The sequence below is a fragment of the Labeo rohita genome, chromosome 1, assembly GCF_022985175.1.
Source record: "Labeo rohita strain BAU-BD-2019 chromosome 1, IGBB_LRoh.1.0, whole genome shotgun sequence".
In the NCBI taxonomy this organism is placed as follows: Eukaryota; Metazoa; Chordata; class Actinopteri; order Cypriniformes; family Cyprinidae; genus Labeo; species Labeo rohita.
In genome coordinates this window covers 50,088,912-50,104,593 of record NC_066869.1, presented here as the reverse complement: position 1 = coordinate 50,104,593, position 15,682 = coordinate 50,088,912, and the positions used below count along the sequence as shown (strand labels likewise).

At 39.8% G+C, this 15,682-nt stretch overlaps 2 protein-coding genes across 3 annotated transcripts; one reads left to right on the top strand and one right to left on the bottom strand.

Annotated features, from left to right (window-relative positions):
- Window positions 1-307: 307 nt before the first annotated feature.
- Window positions 308-6,432, top strand: prozb (protein Z, vitamin K-dependent plasma glycoprotein b). 2 transcript variants are annotated; one of them, XM_051100188.1, is made up of 8 exons: window positions 308-678; window positions 808-971; window positions 3,537-3,561; window positions 3,993-4,106; window positions 4,214-4,345; window positions 4,442-4,506; window positions 4,633-4,750; window positions 5,734-6,432. In XM_051100188.1, exons 1-8 carry the CDS (start codon window positions 582-584, stop codon window positions 6,249-6,251), a joined length of 1,233 nt encoding a protein of 410 aa, XP_050956145.1. In that variant the 5' UTR covers window positions 308-581; the 3' UTR covers window positions 6,252-6,432. The 2 variants fall into 2 exon arrangements, with proteins under 2 accessions (XP_050956145.1, XP_050956227.1); XM_051100270.1 differs by having other exon boundaries at window positions 310-657.
- Window positions 6,433-6,772: 340 nt separating this feature from the next.
- pcid2 (PCI domain containing 2) lies at window positions 6,773-15,338 on the bottom strand. Its single transcript, XM_051100383.1, has 15 exons — window positions 15,239-15,338; window positions 14,863-14,927; window positions 12,701-12,790; window positions 11,825-11,898; window positions 11,684-11,749; window positions 11,560-11,601; window positions 11,427-11,481; window positions 11,034-11,137; window positions 9,953-10,028; window positions 9,511-9,652; window positions 9,286-9,386; window positions 8,786-8,859; window positions 8,574-8,699; window positions 8,371-8,494; window positions 6,773-6,994 (listed from the first exon to the last, which is right to left on the bottom strand). Exons 2-15 carry the CDS (start codon window positions 14,896-14,898, stop codon window positions 6,905-6,907), a joined length of 1,200 nt encoding a protein of 399 aa, XP_050956340.1. The 5' UTR covers window positions 14,899-14,927; window positions 15,239-15,338; the 3' UTR covers window positions 6,773-6,904.
- Between the last annotated feature and the right edge of the window lie 344 nt (window positions 15,339-15,682).

Here is a 15,682-nt window from a genome sequence, read left to right as displayed (position 1 = left end):
TTCAGTTTACTCTACCTATAAACCAAACTGGTTTGTCAATGCTGTTTCATGCTGACTATAATCCACGAGATGTTTCACAATTTTAATAAAAATTACACTTGATTTTATAAGCTTTTTCTACCGTTCTCATGTCATATAAAGTCAAAGTGTTTCTTTACGAGAAATGAAGCCGTGTGCCGTTTGCGGAGGTGTTCACAAACACACGGATGAAGAGTTCAGAGGTCATGTTGACAGACTAGAGTCCAGATACACAGCGCCGAGCACACAGAGTCTCTCAAACACAGACACCATCATCTCATTTTCACTATTTACCATGTAGACATCAATGAAAAACACACGAATGAGTGAAAGTGATTCGCTCGTGTGTTAATGAGCTGGAAGCATCACTGCATCATTGCATATTCTGAACATCCTGCGTGTGTTAACTGTAGTAGTCGTGACACACGTATCCTGAGGAAGACGCTCATCGGGCAGGAACTGATGTTTTTGACTGTATTGATTGTGGGCGGGGCTACAGACGAGCGGCTGATCATTGCGATCACTGACTGATGGCCGTCGGGAGCTTCTACTGATTGATCGCGATGGAATCGCTCATTTGTCGTCTGCTGTTCTTCACGCTGATCGCCCATCATGTGTGGTCTGCTGATCAACATGCCGGTGAGAGATCAGCTATCAACTGTATGTCACTCCAGGTTTATGGTTCCAGTCCTTGTTTTACTCTGTTTACGCTAGTGTGCCTCAAACCGCTGAGATAACTGGTGGAACACGCACGGCGTGATGTTTGTTGAAGTTCTCGGTGTGTTTCAGTGTTTCGGTCTCGGCGGCGGGCCAACGCGCTGCTGCTGCGCTCCAGACGGGCCAACACGTTCCTGCTGGAGGAGATCCTGCAGGGGAATCTGGAGCGCGAGTGCTTCGAGGAGAGATGCAATAAAGAGGAGGCCAGAGAATGCTTCGAGAACGACCAGAAGACAGTACGACATCTGATGATCATCACACACACGTATCGCTGATCACTGAACATATAATCAGGCCAGTGGCAGATACGAGATTGTTTTTTGTTGGGATGCTAATAAAATAAGTGAATTTGAATAGGTCTAACAAATGCCTGAACGGCATCTAAACAACATGTGGTTTCGGTAATCTAGAGTTGTTTAGATACAACACAGCTTCTAAAAAGACCAGGGTTTCTGTGGGTCATTCAAGGTCTTAAATCAGAGCAGAAGGTCTTACATTTATAAAGTCATGGCAATGAATGTTGTATATACAGCAGAAATGATTTTTCTTCTTCAGTATTGTCTTTTTTTTTCATCCTTAAATCTTTAAATCAACATACATTTACTAAAATGAACTTATGAAGTCTTGTTTTATGAGAAATTCATCCAAATGAACTGAGTTTATAATAATAATAACAATACATTTTATTTATAATGCACTTTATATTCACAGAATCTCAAAGTGCTACAAAACGTAAGACAAAAATAAATGATAGGATTCAGTCAAAAGCTTCGCTAAAAAGGTCCACGTTTAAAAGCAGTCTGAGGTGCCTTAGAAGGTCAGAGGAGCGTTCCACACACATTTGGAGCAGCTCAGCAGAAAGCCCGGTCTCCCATAAGACGAAGCTTAGTCCTGGGGGGTTTTAGGAAATATGTTGATGCAGAACGGAGAGTACGTTTAGAGGTTTGTGGCGTAAGAAGTTCCTTGAGATATGATGGAGCATCACCATGGATGCACTGATGGGTAAGGAGGGAGACCTTATAAATAAGCCTGAATGAAACAGGAAGCCAACGCAGTGATTTAAGAATGGAAGTGATGTGATCATATTTGCGAACCCTCATCAGGATCCTGGCAGCGCTGTTCTGGATGTACTGCCATTTCCGTAGGGATGCCGATGAGGAGAGCGTTACAGTAGCCCAGCCTGGAGGAGACATGGACCTCTCCGCGTCGGCTTAAAACAAGAACACATCTGAAACAAGAATATCTGTCAATGGGAAATGAAAACGTGTTTTCCCTTTGAATTAAGATTTTCCTGATTTCATTGACAGACATTTGTTCTTGTTTTAATCATAAACTCACTTCATTTTGCTCAGTTTCTCATAAAACAAGACGACTTCTTTGATTTTTTTGATTCAAGTATCTTGATTTAAGAATCTTCTGACATTTGCACTGGAAAATAACAAATATACTGATGAAGAAAGATCAGAAAATTTCCAAATTTTAGTGTCTGAAGCAGAGGGTATTCAAGCCTAAAGCTATTTTTTGTCAAATTAATTAAAATGTAATGGAGGTCTGTTAGACGTTGTATATTCAAATTTTACAACACACTGTGTTCCTTAAATTGTCTTTACCTGCGCCTAAAATGATCTTCAAAAGTTTTCAGTTTACCATCATAAACCAGCAGAAACCCTGAACACATGCTAGAGTTAGAGCGAGCATCAGTAACTAACCGTCCCTCAAAACTATACAGTTTTACAAGGTTACATTATAAAGTCTACAGTTATTAATCACGTGGAAGTTAGACATAATAAACAATAAAATCTTTACCTTATTTCAGCTCTTTGAATTAATAACCGTTTAAACCTGCCGACTGACTGCGCCGCCTACTGACCGGAACCGGTAAAAAGGGTGTTCGAGCTGCCCTGAACTCCATCACGTTCACACCGAACGTGTTTGTGCTTTTAATCGTGCGGGTAAAGGAGTATTCCCTACAAGTCTGCAGGATCTCGACTTCTCGAGAATGTTGTTGTAAGTTGAACTACTTTTACCAGGAGTCGGCGGTTAAAAACCGCGCGAAAAGATGAAACAGCAGATGAGGCGTAACGGTCAACGTCTATACAACACATGAGGTTTAGATCGAAAATCACTTTTTATTTCCCATCACCACAAGGTGAACAAAGTTTGACCATTTACTATATTAAGATCTCTGTTGTTTCACGTTATGTGAACCTTCATTAAGCTCAGGGGCTTTGGTGAACCCATCAGAAATTCATTCCCTCAACAACAGCTGCCACTCACCGGAGACAGGGGTCTGTTGTTTATCTTCTGAGCTATTCTGAGATTGGTCTGAAGTCCGCGTCTTTTTCTAGACATGAAATATCGCTCCATTATTACCAGATTATGATCGCTGCTGTTCATGATGAATTTCAAATGATGGCGCGGATTTACTGACTCCGCCCCCAACACGCTTGTTTATACACACAAACACATTAAACGCATGTGTTTAAGCTTATTAATAACTTGTGAGTTTTTAATTATTTTATTTGTAATGAAAGCGACACTGACAGTGAAAAACAAAACAAAAAACATAGAACTCATTAGTAAATATTTGGGGGCGGTGCCATGCAAATACATGACGCCGCAGCAAGCTCCGCCCTCGGTCCGAATCTGAATGAGGATTTGATCACTGTTAGATCTTACATGAATTACATGAATATCCAGACATTGTGTTTCCTCTGTGAATATGTGACATTATCCCAGTTTAACATAATTGAACATACTTAAGTGCTGCTCTCACTCATTACTCTGTTTTTCCTTTTAAGAATGAGTTCTGGAATAAATACTACGGTAAGTGACCTATGGTAAGAAAGTTTGATCATACTGTGATTAAATTTAATGAAATGGTTGTCATATAAATGACCTGATGAACAATCACTAACTTTTGCGTTCTCATATTCACACTCTTTTGATTGTTTAATTCTTTACTTTGTTCTCTTCAGCTGCTCTTAGTTTACTCGTATGTTTCGTCTTTCTCTTTTTGTGGTTCCCAACCCTGTTCCCGCAGCTCAGCGCTGCACATTTTGCACGTCTCCTTCGTCCGACACCCTTTCGTTCAGGTCTTGAAGTCTCTCCTGGTGAGCTGATGATCTGAATCAGGTGTGTTTGATGGAGGGCACATGCCAAATGTGCAGTGTTGGGGCTCCAGAACAGGGACTGGTTGGGAACTACTGTGTTACCGTAGTTGTAGTAACAATAAATGTATTTCTGTTCATTGTCAGACGGAGATCAGTGTCGCTCGAACCCGTGTAAACACGGCGGCACGTGCAAGGACGGGATCGGCGGTTACACCTGCACGTGCGCGGAGGCGTACAGCGGCAGCGACTGTCAAACCGGTGAATGTGATGATTTGCACGAGTGAGAGTGATGTTGGAGATCGTGATGTGTTTGGCACATTTGGTTTGTCTGCCAGATGCTTCATGAAGACGATGATGTTTTGCAGATAAATCCCAGTGTCCGTCTGCCGGGCCTTTAGCGTGCGAGCACTTCTGCAAACTGACGACGGGCTCGTATCGCTGCTTCTGCGCACGGGGATACACGCTTCACAGCGACGGCAGGAGCTGCTCGCCTCAAGGTCCCCGACCGTCACTGCATCATCCGCTCAGCATTTCTCCTCCTCTTTTTCTAGCTTGCTTCCTATAATAAACCTGCTGTTGTGTGTTACGAACAGTTCAGAACCCGTGTGGGACGACGGAGACGTCCAGCTTCTGTCCTGATGGAGGCTGCTCATGGGAGGTGAGCACTAGCCAGGTTCTCAGTCACAGATCAGTTCATGCACTGAAACACTCCACAGCACACAAACAGACAGAGCATCAGAAAAGCAGCACTGAGCATCTGATGACGGTGCGTTTTGTGCCGCAGGTGAAGTTCGTGAACGCCAGCGGTGATGTCGAGTGTCACGGTGCGGTTCTGGGCCGCAAGTCTGTGCTGACGTCGGCCGCGTGTATGTCTGCGCTCAAGGACCTGTACGTCACCGTCGGTGAGCGCACGACTGCAACGTTACACAACACTCGTGTGCTCTAGTTAACATCACCTACACTAGTACTTCAGCTCAGACTTCGTTTAACGATTTATTGTAAGAGTCAATGCAGCAGAATTCACACTCGGTAACATCAGGTAGTATTTCTACCTGGCCCAGAGAAGATTATATTAGCAATATTTTTGTTCAGTTTGGTATATTTAGTAAGCTTCCACATTTTTCGAGTAATTATTTTTACTATTCTACTATTTATGAAACTTATTTCATCTTAGTTGCAGGCAAGATTTATGTTTTATTTTATTTATAGCATTATTTCTTTTAGTGAGAATGATTTGAATAGTTTTAGATTTAGTTAACAATAACAACACCGCTTCAGGTTTTGAAAGAAAATACAACAGCATTTTGACGCATACAACTAGCTTCAAGCAAAGAGACAAATTAATTTGTATCAAAGTATTTTAGAGTTTGACTGAAATGTTATTTCGTATCATCGGTATCCTATTACAGATTTTGTTAATATTTGGAATTCGGTTTTATTTTTATATATTTGTTTTAATTTTAGTCAGTTTTAGTATTTTGTCTTTGTATTTTTTATTTATATATTTTTGTAAATACATCTGTGTAGTTTTTATTAATTTTTATTTATTAGTTTTAGTTATTTTACTATCTAACTATATGAAAATAGCTAAAAAATGAAGGAAGTTTGTTTTATTAATATTTTATTTCAGTTAATACTTTCATTTTGAGTTTCGAAAGAGTTTTTTTGTAACTGTTTTAGTTAAATAACCTAACCCCGTGTCTGCACACATGACCTTCGACATCAGCAAAAGAGGGGAAATGTTCCTCTTACTCTTAGATATGCATGATTATATATTTGACCCCGGATCAGTGACCCCTCAGAACTGTCCGGAGAGCCCCGTTTGTGTTCTGATTGTCTGAGAATCAGTGATCTGCATGTTCTGTACTTGTGTTTTTGTGTCCAGTGGGCCGTCACTCGAGCGCAGCGCTGCGTATCTCCAGCTGGACGCCTCACAAGCGCTACGCGTCCGGTCCGGAGGACAACCTGGCCTTCCTAGAGCTGATGGAGCCCTTCCCACAGAACATGTCGGTCGTCCCGCTCTGTCTGCCGGAGAAGGACTTCAGCGAGAACATCCTGATGAAGGACGGCCGAGAGGGCGTGGTCACGGGCGGAGCCAAACGCTCTTACCTCTCATTGGACGACTGTCGTGACTCTCTCAACCTCACCTTCCTGATGACCAATAAGATGTTCTGCATGCAGAAGCCGCAGTCTGAGATTTCCGCCCGGACCAAACTGAAGCGGTGTGACGTGAGGTCCGGGAGTCCCGTCGCGACGGTGGAGGGAAAGACGGCGTTCCTGACGGGCGTTTCTCTGTCCGCCGGACGCTGCGAAGACGGAATGGTGTTCACCAAACTGTCCCGATACCTGCACTGGCTGCGACCGCTGCTGCACGCCGCCGAGAAAGAACAACAACAGCGATGATGAAACGACACGATACACCGAGAACACCAGATGACGGAGAGATCCACAGACACATGAAATTTACTGTACTGCAGTCGTGACAATCACAACTAATGAGCAAAAGAAATACAAAAGAAAACATCAACATAATTTAAAACTATAATTTTTAGGACAAAGTAAATAAAGATTGTTTTACAAAGAATACTATTTTAGTTTATTTACTTCAAAATTGAATATTTAATTTAATGTTACTTGCCGTTTCTTTGTAATTATCTGAAATTCACTAGCGATTTCTGAAAACTGTTTCAAAGTAAATCCCACACGAGTTGTTTTTCCGTGTACATACTTCTCAGGCATAATGAAAATAAAAATGACAATAAAATAAAAAATCTAAAAAATAAATAACAGGCTTCACCGTCTTTATACAGAATATTATTTTCTTTTGTCGTGAGATTTTGAGGTGAAATATGATCATGTTCTCACTCTGAAACACATGAACATTCACCGCTTGTATGTTTCATGAAATAACACTGACAAACATACAAAACAGTGTGATGTTTATTTGACAATCAATAAAAAAAAAGAACAGGGCGAACATAAAATGAGAATGAACTGCTGAAGACCAGCGCGTTTGACGGGACTGTAGAGGAACAGGTGCATTCTGGGAGCTGAGTTTAGGATACGCTGGACAGCGGAGGAAACGGGTTCTGCTTGCTGACGACCAGCTTCTGGTGCTGATGGGAAATATAACCCTTGATGTGACCCTGAAACAGACAGAAAAACACGTCAGACCTGCAGAAAACACTACACCTATTTAAAACACGTCTGATCGCTGAAATAAAGCTGAAACAAAATACAACAGATTCAAAATCTGACTAAAAGAAAATCAGAAATGTTGCTTTGGCCACAAAGTGAAATTAGTGAAAGCACTAAAACTGCTATGTAGGGGGAAAATATTAACCAAAATTGAAAAACAAAGTAAACGAATTCTAAACAGTAGTATTAAAACAACAAAAACTAATAAAAATGACAAAAAATACTAAAAAATAAACAACAATTAAAATGAAGACAGTATTTCAAGACAAAATAACACGAAACAAAGAAATTATACTGTGCAAGTAACCCCTCCTCAATTCCGTAATCACTTTAATTTAAAATTCTATAAATATACGTTTAAAATGATAATACAGAGTGATGATGAGATCAGATTCGTGTTCGGAGTCACTGTTTGATTCAGTTTGATTCCTGAACACTGACACTTTTACAACATTGATCTGTTTGAGTGACACGTCAACTTCTGACTCAACCAATCATGTGAGTTTAAGGCGGGGCTATCTGACTGACTGACCAATGACAGGTGAGTGTCCGAAACAATCATTTTTGTAGTTCATATTGATGTAATGGTGCAGAGACTGATCACAACACCTTTAAATGTATTTACACACCATTGTAGTATTTGTTGTTTACAGAAGATGAGGAAAAAAACAAAAAAACAAAAAAAAAATCAAAAACTAAAATTGAAATCAAACTAAAACTGAAATAAAAGTAAATTAAATCCAAATTGTAATGAAAAACAGAAAATAAAATGAGAAAAAATGACTAAAAATTAAAATGAAAACCAGTCTTAAGTATATTTGTAGCAAATCAACAATACATTGTATGGGTCAAAATTTTTCTTTTATGCCAAAAATCATTAGGATATTAAGTAAAGATCATGTTCCAATGAAGATATTTAGTAAATTTCCTACTGTAAATATATCAAAACTTAATTTTTGATTAGTAATATGCATTAGTAAGAGCTTCATTAAAGGTGATTTTCTCAATATTTTGATTTTTTTGCACCCTCGGATTCCAGATTATCGAATAGTTGCATCTCAGACAAATATTGTCCTGTTCTAACAAACCACACATCAATGGAAAGCTCATTTACTCAACTTTTTCAGATTTTGACCCTTATGATGTGTTTTGTGGTCCAGGGTCACAAATATAGAAATAAAAATAATTGAAAATATGAGTAATTCAGAATGAAATACCGCAGTGCAACAATGTACCACTTCAAAGTCTCCTGCAACACAGAATGATACACTGTAAAACTTCAGTCCCCCCCGACGCTCAACAGGAAGTGACACGTGCGTCTCACCATGTAGATGAGGTTGGCGAGGATGCACTGAACCTCGTCGATGTCCACGTCCTCCACCTTCATCATCTTCAGCGCCACCAGGAAGGCGTCCAGAGGAAGCTGATGGGTCTTCAGCAGATGGTACCTGCGGACAGACAGACGGACGTCACGGAATCCACACGCCATCTGATCTCAGATCAGACCCGTCCGAATCGGTCACTCACACTTTCTTGAAGAGGTTCCTGTAGGTGATGATCTTCAGCTTCTCCAGGATGAGGAAGATGCCGCAGCGGATGAAGAAGGTCTCGTGTTTGACCAGAGCTTCGTTGAGCAGCAGGAGGTTCCCCTCGCTGACACACACCAGCAGAAGAGCATCAGCGTCATGTTCTACAGCATCTTCACTCTGCAAGTGTGTGTGTGTGTGTGTGTGTTTTACCTCACGGCTTTGGTGACGTCAGCAAACTGCATGAGGTCGTACTTCTTCAGCAGCTGATGTGTGGGCATGTGACCCTGACAACACAAGAACATTCAGCACACAGCAGCACTATCACCACTAACTACAGCCTAAAAGAACATTTTCATGAAATAAGCATTAACTGAAATAAAATAAAGAAATATAAACAACCGTAAGCTTATTTTGTTTCAAGTAGCTGTCAACGCAAAAATTATAAAGTAAACTATACATCTTAGAGAAAAAAGAAAATTGCAAGAATGCACAACAAAATTACTAAAACTTTAACTAAAAAAATAAAATACAGAAAATATAAAAATAAAATAAATGTAAAAAATATTCAAAATCTTAATGAAAACATAATGGTATTTCAGTGTCAGGATGTGTTTAACATCAAAAGTGTTTTCTACTTGTTCAGTATCATTAGTCCGCCACAAAACCGCACACTAAGGTGTGTGTGAAGGTGAGTGAGGTGTTGTCTGTACCAGCAGCATCTTGACGGGCAGCAGGTAGATGAGGATGAGCCTCTTGTTCCTCTGACAGGAGCGATGGCAGTGAATGAAGGAGAAGGACAGATACTCCTCCGCTGGACACACAAGACCAGAGACAGGCGTTCTTCATCACTGACCTCATGTCATCATCATCATCATCATCATCATCATCATCATCATCATCACCACCACCACCGTCATGTTCCTGTGCACACACACCTTGTTTGAAGTCGCTGTCGAACATGGCCTTCCTGCCCACGTAATACTTGTATGTGACGCGCTGCGCCGTGCTGTACTCGTCCTTCAGGTTGGAGCTGTCGATGGCGCGGATCAGCGGCTTACACAGGTGCAGCTTATTGATCTGAGACACAAAATATATTTTAAAACAATATATAAAAATATAATTAATTTAAAAAAGTAAATGATGAAGCTAACACAAATTTCATTCATATGAACCACATATTTAAATAAAAACTAAAACTGAACTAAAATTAAAATTAAAACTGAAATAAAAGTAAATTCCGCCTAAATAGCAATATAAAAAAAGTGCGTAAAAAAATTGAGATACAATTTTAAATTTACATTTTTTATCTAAACTATAATAGTTTATTAATAACACTATATTCATAACAGGTCAGAGGTCAGAACTTGGGACTCTTACTTTGAAATAGATCTTGAAGAGCTGATTGATCAGAAACAACATTCCCCATTTCTTTGAGTCATCGATCCCAGCACGACTGAAACACACACACACACACACACACACATTGTGTTTCCATGTTTTATGGGGACATTCCATAGGCGTAATATTTTATACTGTACAAACCGTATTTTCTATCACCCTACACCTAAACCTAGCCCTCACAGGAGACTGTGCACACTTTCACTTTCTCAAAAAAACTCATTCTGCATGATTTATAAGCCTGTTTCCTCATGGGGACCTCACAAATGTCCCCACAAGGTCAAAATTTACTGGTATTACTATCCTTGTGGGGACATTTGGTCCCCATAACGTGATAAATACCAGGTGCACACACATACACACACACACACACACACACACGTCACATGATCGTATAGACATGCTGCTGAGACTCACGTCACACTGGTTTCTTTACAGACTGATTTAACGGTTGAAGTGTAAAAGTTCATGGTTTGTTTTATGTAATGAAATGAATAAACATTATGGTTCAATGTTCAGGGTCTGTAAGATTGTTTTTTTTTAAATACTTTCATCAGTGATGCATTAAACTGATCAGACAGTAAAGACATTTCTAATGTTAAAAATAGATTTCCATTTCAAATAAATGCTGTTCTTTTGGACTTTCTATTCATCTGTGAAATTATAAACATAAAATGTATGATGGTTTCCACAAAAATATTAAGTGTTTTCAACATTGCTAATAATCATAAATGTTTGTTGAGCAGCAAATCAGCATATTAGAATGATTTCTGAAGGATCATGTGACACTGAAGACTGGAGTAACGATGCTGAAAATTCAGCTGCGCATCACAGAAATAAATTATAGTTTAACAGATATTCACATAGAAACAGCTGTTTTAAATTCTAAAAATATATCACAATTTTACTGTATTTTTGATCAAATAAAAGCAGCCTTGTTTTCTGTGTCAATCAGGTGCCAACCTTTTGTGGCTATTGGTCAGAATCAGCTGTGGACGACAGTGTTTGTGTGTGTGTGTGTATAGTGTGTAACTGTATATAATATGTGTGTGAGACTCACTTGTCACTGGCACACACTCTAAAGCAGCTCATGAGTTGTTCAGCTGCTTTCTCCAGCATGTCTCCAGCCTTCCCCTTGCCCTTCGACTGCAGCTGCTGCTCCGCCTGCACACACACACAGTAATAAACACACTCACACACACACACACACACAAAGTAATACACACACACACACACACACACACACAAACACACACACACACACACACACACAAACACACTCACACACACACACACACAGTAATAAACACACACACACACACACAAACACACACACACACACACACACACACACACAAACACAGTAATAAACACACACACACACACACACACACACACACACAAACACACACAGCTGCTGTCACAGATCCTCAGATGAATGATCTCCACTCACATTATTGGCGAATATCCTGAGGTCGAGGGTCACAGCAAACATGATCGGCAGCGCCCTGAAAACACAGCGATCATCAGTGACTGTCGTCGTGTTCGCGGTTTATTATGACAGAAACACGTGATCCGCGTCTCACCAGTTCTCCTCTTTATGAGCCTGGAACGCTTTCAGAAACGATGTTGATCTGCGTTAAGAAGCAAACACTGAACAACCGCACAACAAACACACACTCACGGCAGAACAGCTCACACTAAGGATATTGAACCACCACCGTCTGGCATTTGTAGGCCTCCACAAAGTCATGATTGGACACGGCGAACGTGCACCTGCGGAGGAAGAGAGCAGACGTCAGACACGCGCGTGAGACGAGCAGCAGCGCAACACTGACCGGGAATCAGCACCTGAGATGAGCCGCCACCATCTCATCATACGGCGGCTCCAGCAGCTGCTGACACTTCTCCTCCGGACTGGACAGCTGAAACACACACACACGCACACACACAGCATTAAAAACAGATTCTAAATAGACTGAAACAAAAACAACAACAACAACATGTGATTAGGTTGCTTGAGAAAGCCGACATGCTAATCATGCTAGCCTTATCTAATCTATCTATCTTTAGCCAAGCCTAGCAACTAGAATCATGCTAGTAACTTGCTAACCATGCTAACAACACATAACGCACTAATCATGCTAGACAACCTACATTTTCTGCGACAAACTGTTTTATCTTGTTACAAAAATACACAAACATGAACCGCCTGGAGAGCTGTGGGCAGTTGTGCTTCATTTGTTGTGAAGTTTAAAATAAAGAGTGTTTAATTTGCATGTTAATGTTAGTGAACGTAAACAGACGAACAGGTTCATCAACAGAGCGGTACAGACAAACACGGGAGAAGGTGAACGCTGCAGGAGAGCGAAGAACCTCGTTTCATTTGTAAAATGTTTTTATGAAGCATTAATGACCAGCAGTAACACTGACAGCAGACGCATGGGTTGAGATTATTCTACTGTAAATATGTGGTTATACTGAAGCTCCCTCTTAGTGCTCTTGTCTGAAGATAGTGTGCACCATCACATGCAATTTGATCATTTTTGTAAAATAACTAACCCTAACTCAGTGGTTTCAGTTCACTATGTTTCAGGCTCATTTATTGATAATAAACCATTGATAATAAACAACATTGATGATATTAAATGTCAGTCATATTGGGCTTGTTGTTGAAGCTGCGGTTGTTTGTTGAGCTGGTGAGAGTGTAACACTGTGTTCGTGCACCTGTAGACGAGGATTGGCCACATGTGGATGTTTGAAGGACAACATCTCTGCACAGAAGGGCCCGTCTCTGCTCTCGATGGCCTCCAGAACCTGCAGCACACGCACAGATTCAATTCAATTCAATTCAATTCAAATGTATTTGTATAGTGCAACTTTACACCAGATTAACGTTTTTACAATATATGTAGTAGTACACACACACACACACACACACACACACACACACACGTCTGGTTTATTATCTTTGTGGGGACTCTCCATAGGCGCAATGGTTTTTATACTGTCCACACTGTATTTTCTATCCCCTTCCCCTAACCCTACCCCTAAACCTAACCCTTACAGAAAACTTTCTGCATTTTTACTTTCTCAAAAAATCTCATTCTGTATGATTTATAAGCTTTTGTACCCATGGGGACCTCAATTTAGGTCCCCATCGTGACACGAGTCCCCATTAGTATGTGTGTATTCAGGTTTAAGTCCCCACCAGGATATAAAAACCAAAAACACACACACACACACACACACACACACAAGTTTGTTTTTGTGAATTGTGGGGACTTTCCATAGACTTCTATAGTTTTTATACTGACCAAACGATATTGTCTGTCCCCTAACCCAACCCAACCCTAACCCTAACCCTCACAGAAAACATGTTTGCATCATTACACTTTCAGATAAACACCATTTACTATTTTTAATCATGTTTTTTAACATTGTGGGGACCGCAATGTCCTATCCTTGTAGGGACGTTTGGTCCCCACAATCAGTGTCGGGAAGGTTAATTTGGAAATGTAATAGGTTACAGATTACAGGTTACTTGATGTAAAATGTAATAAGTAGTGTAACTTTTCAATTACTTTATTAAAGTAATGTAACTTATTACTTTTAATTACTTTGTGATTACTTTTCTAAATTTCTAATATTTTCAACTGTTAATCATTTTGAAACATTTAAACCAGGCAGAGTGAACCTTACAGTAGCACTCAGCACTGATCACTGTCAGACTCTCAAAATCCTTTATCACTTGAATTAAGATTATAATAAGTAAGGAATAATATACACCTTTATGTTGCGATAACAACTGGCTGAATGTACATTGTCCCACTTATTACACAGCTGCTTGATAGATTATTTAGATGTTTCGTGTCAAAATTATTGGACACGAAACACTGATCTGAGATGAAATATCATACCAGTTTTCTTACACAACATTTCACCACATAAATAATTAAGTAGTAGTACTAGTTTGTTAGTTATCTTATAATCCATTACAGTGTACAAAAAAAAATAAGCAGCTGTGTTTGTATGAAACAATAGAGCAAGTCCACGATACCAGGATGACAGAATTAAGAAACTGTCCACATAATATTGAATTAAGCATTAATATTTTATTAGCTAACCAAACGCAAAGCTTCCGCCAAGAAAATCATGACTTAAGTTGCCCCGAATGAGTCTGAGCTGTGTAATAATTAAATTTAAAGCACAGCCACAAATTCAGACTTTTTTTTTACGTATTTTTTTGACTTTTTATGTCTTTTATATTGATAGGACAGTAGAGAGATGACAGGAAAGAGATGGGAGGAGAGAGGGGAGCGGGATCGGCAAAGGACCTCGAGACGGGAATCGAACTCGGTTCACCGTCATAACAAGAAAGAGTTTAATAGCTATGATACTGGGTTTGAAATCCAATGTTTGCATAGTTAAGACAGAAAACACTAGCATCTAACAATGCCTTGGAAAAAACTATCTTAAAAAATAAAGTTTATGCATAAACCCAAATAGGAAATAAAACAGCTATCGAATAATCATGTGCTCTAAACTCCTGAAACATTGGTGTCTCATTTTAGAGCAGTCAATGCAATTTATGAAAGCAGTCAATTAAATCTGTAAGTGGGGGTGTGAAAAAATTCAGATGTAACCCCCTTTGTAATCACTGGCATTTTTCAAAAGTAACTGTAATTTAATTACATATTTTTTCTCAGTAACTGTAACTAATTACAGTTACATTTATTTTGTAATTAAATTACGTAATTCCGTTACATGTAACTAGTTACTCCCCAACACTGCCCACAATGTAGCAAAAACAAGTACAAGTACACACACACACACACACACACACACACACACACACACACACACAGAACAGATGTCCGCACACTCACCTGCTGCAGGTACTGATTCAGAGTGATATGAGCCATCCTCACTGTGAGATCTAGTGTGCTCCCTACTGAGACAACAACAGCACGATTGAGACACGATCATCTGATCAGCACAAACGCTGCTGTCTAACTAGAACAAACATTATATCCACACTAGAACAGACACGACCGGGGCCAGTTAAAGCCTTGAATGCAGTTTTTTATCTCGTGACTTTACTATTAAACTCCGCAGTGACATTCGCTGTAGCGCAGCTGCTGATTCACTCACTCACTCACTCATTCACCTCATAATGATCACAAGCGCTACTACACACAAACGTAATGAGTACTATAATACACACGCGAATTAGTTTCGTGAAAATCATTTATATTCGTTTACCCTGAACTGAATTCACATCAGTTCGCGCGTGCACCTCACCGCAGAGCGACTGACGTCACAGCAGCACTTCCTGTTTACATCTGCGAACACGCGGCTGTGGATTCCGATCTGCACTTTCCACAAATGTAAATATTGATCAAACGGCGCTGTTAAAGCCACATGACACTTTGCAGAAACTTGTATTCCCGTGTACTGCAAATGGCAGGTTAAATGGTGATGTATAATATAGTGTTTGTTAGTGTTTGGCAATAATAAAATAATGATTTACAGTCAGTTTACTTTTTTTCATGGTTGTTATATTCACATTCAGTTTAATATTAATGTTAATTTTTCTCAGAGGTGTGAAAACTAAAGAAGTACTGGTGTGTTTGATCTTATTTGATATCTGATGTGTGAGCATTTGAGATGTTTTGTCAAATAAGACGTAAAGTGTCTCTATTTATT

Coding starts and splice junctions, on each gene's coding strand:
- prozb (XM_051100188.1), top strand. CDS start 582: ATGGAATCGCTCATTTGTCGTCTGCTGTTCTTCACGCTGATCGCCCAT. Junction 4,346..4,441: donor CAGGAGCTGCTCGCCTCAAG/GTCCCCGACCGT, acceptor TGTTACGAACAG/TTCAGAACCCGTGTGGGACG. Junction 4,751..5,733: donor GGACCTGTACGTCACCGTCG/GTGAGCGCACGA, acceptor TTTTGTGTCCAG/TGGGCCGTCACTCGAGCGCA.
- pcid2 (XM_051100383.1), bottom strand. CDS start 14,898: ATGGCTCATATCACTCTGAATCAGTACCTGCAGCAG. Junction 11,602..11,683: donor TGCCAGACGGTGGTGGTTCA/ATATCCTTAGTG, acceptor ACGCAGATCAAC/ATCGTTTCTGAAAGCGTTCC. Junction 6,995..8,370: donor TCGCCAACCTCATCTACATG/GTGAGACGCACG, acceptor TGTCTGTTTCAG/GGTCACATCAAGGGTTATAT.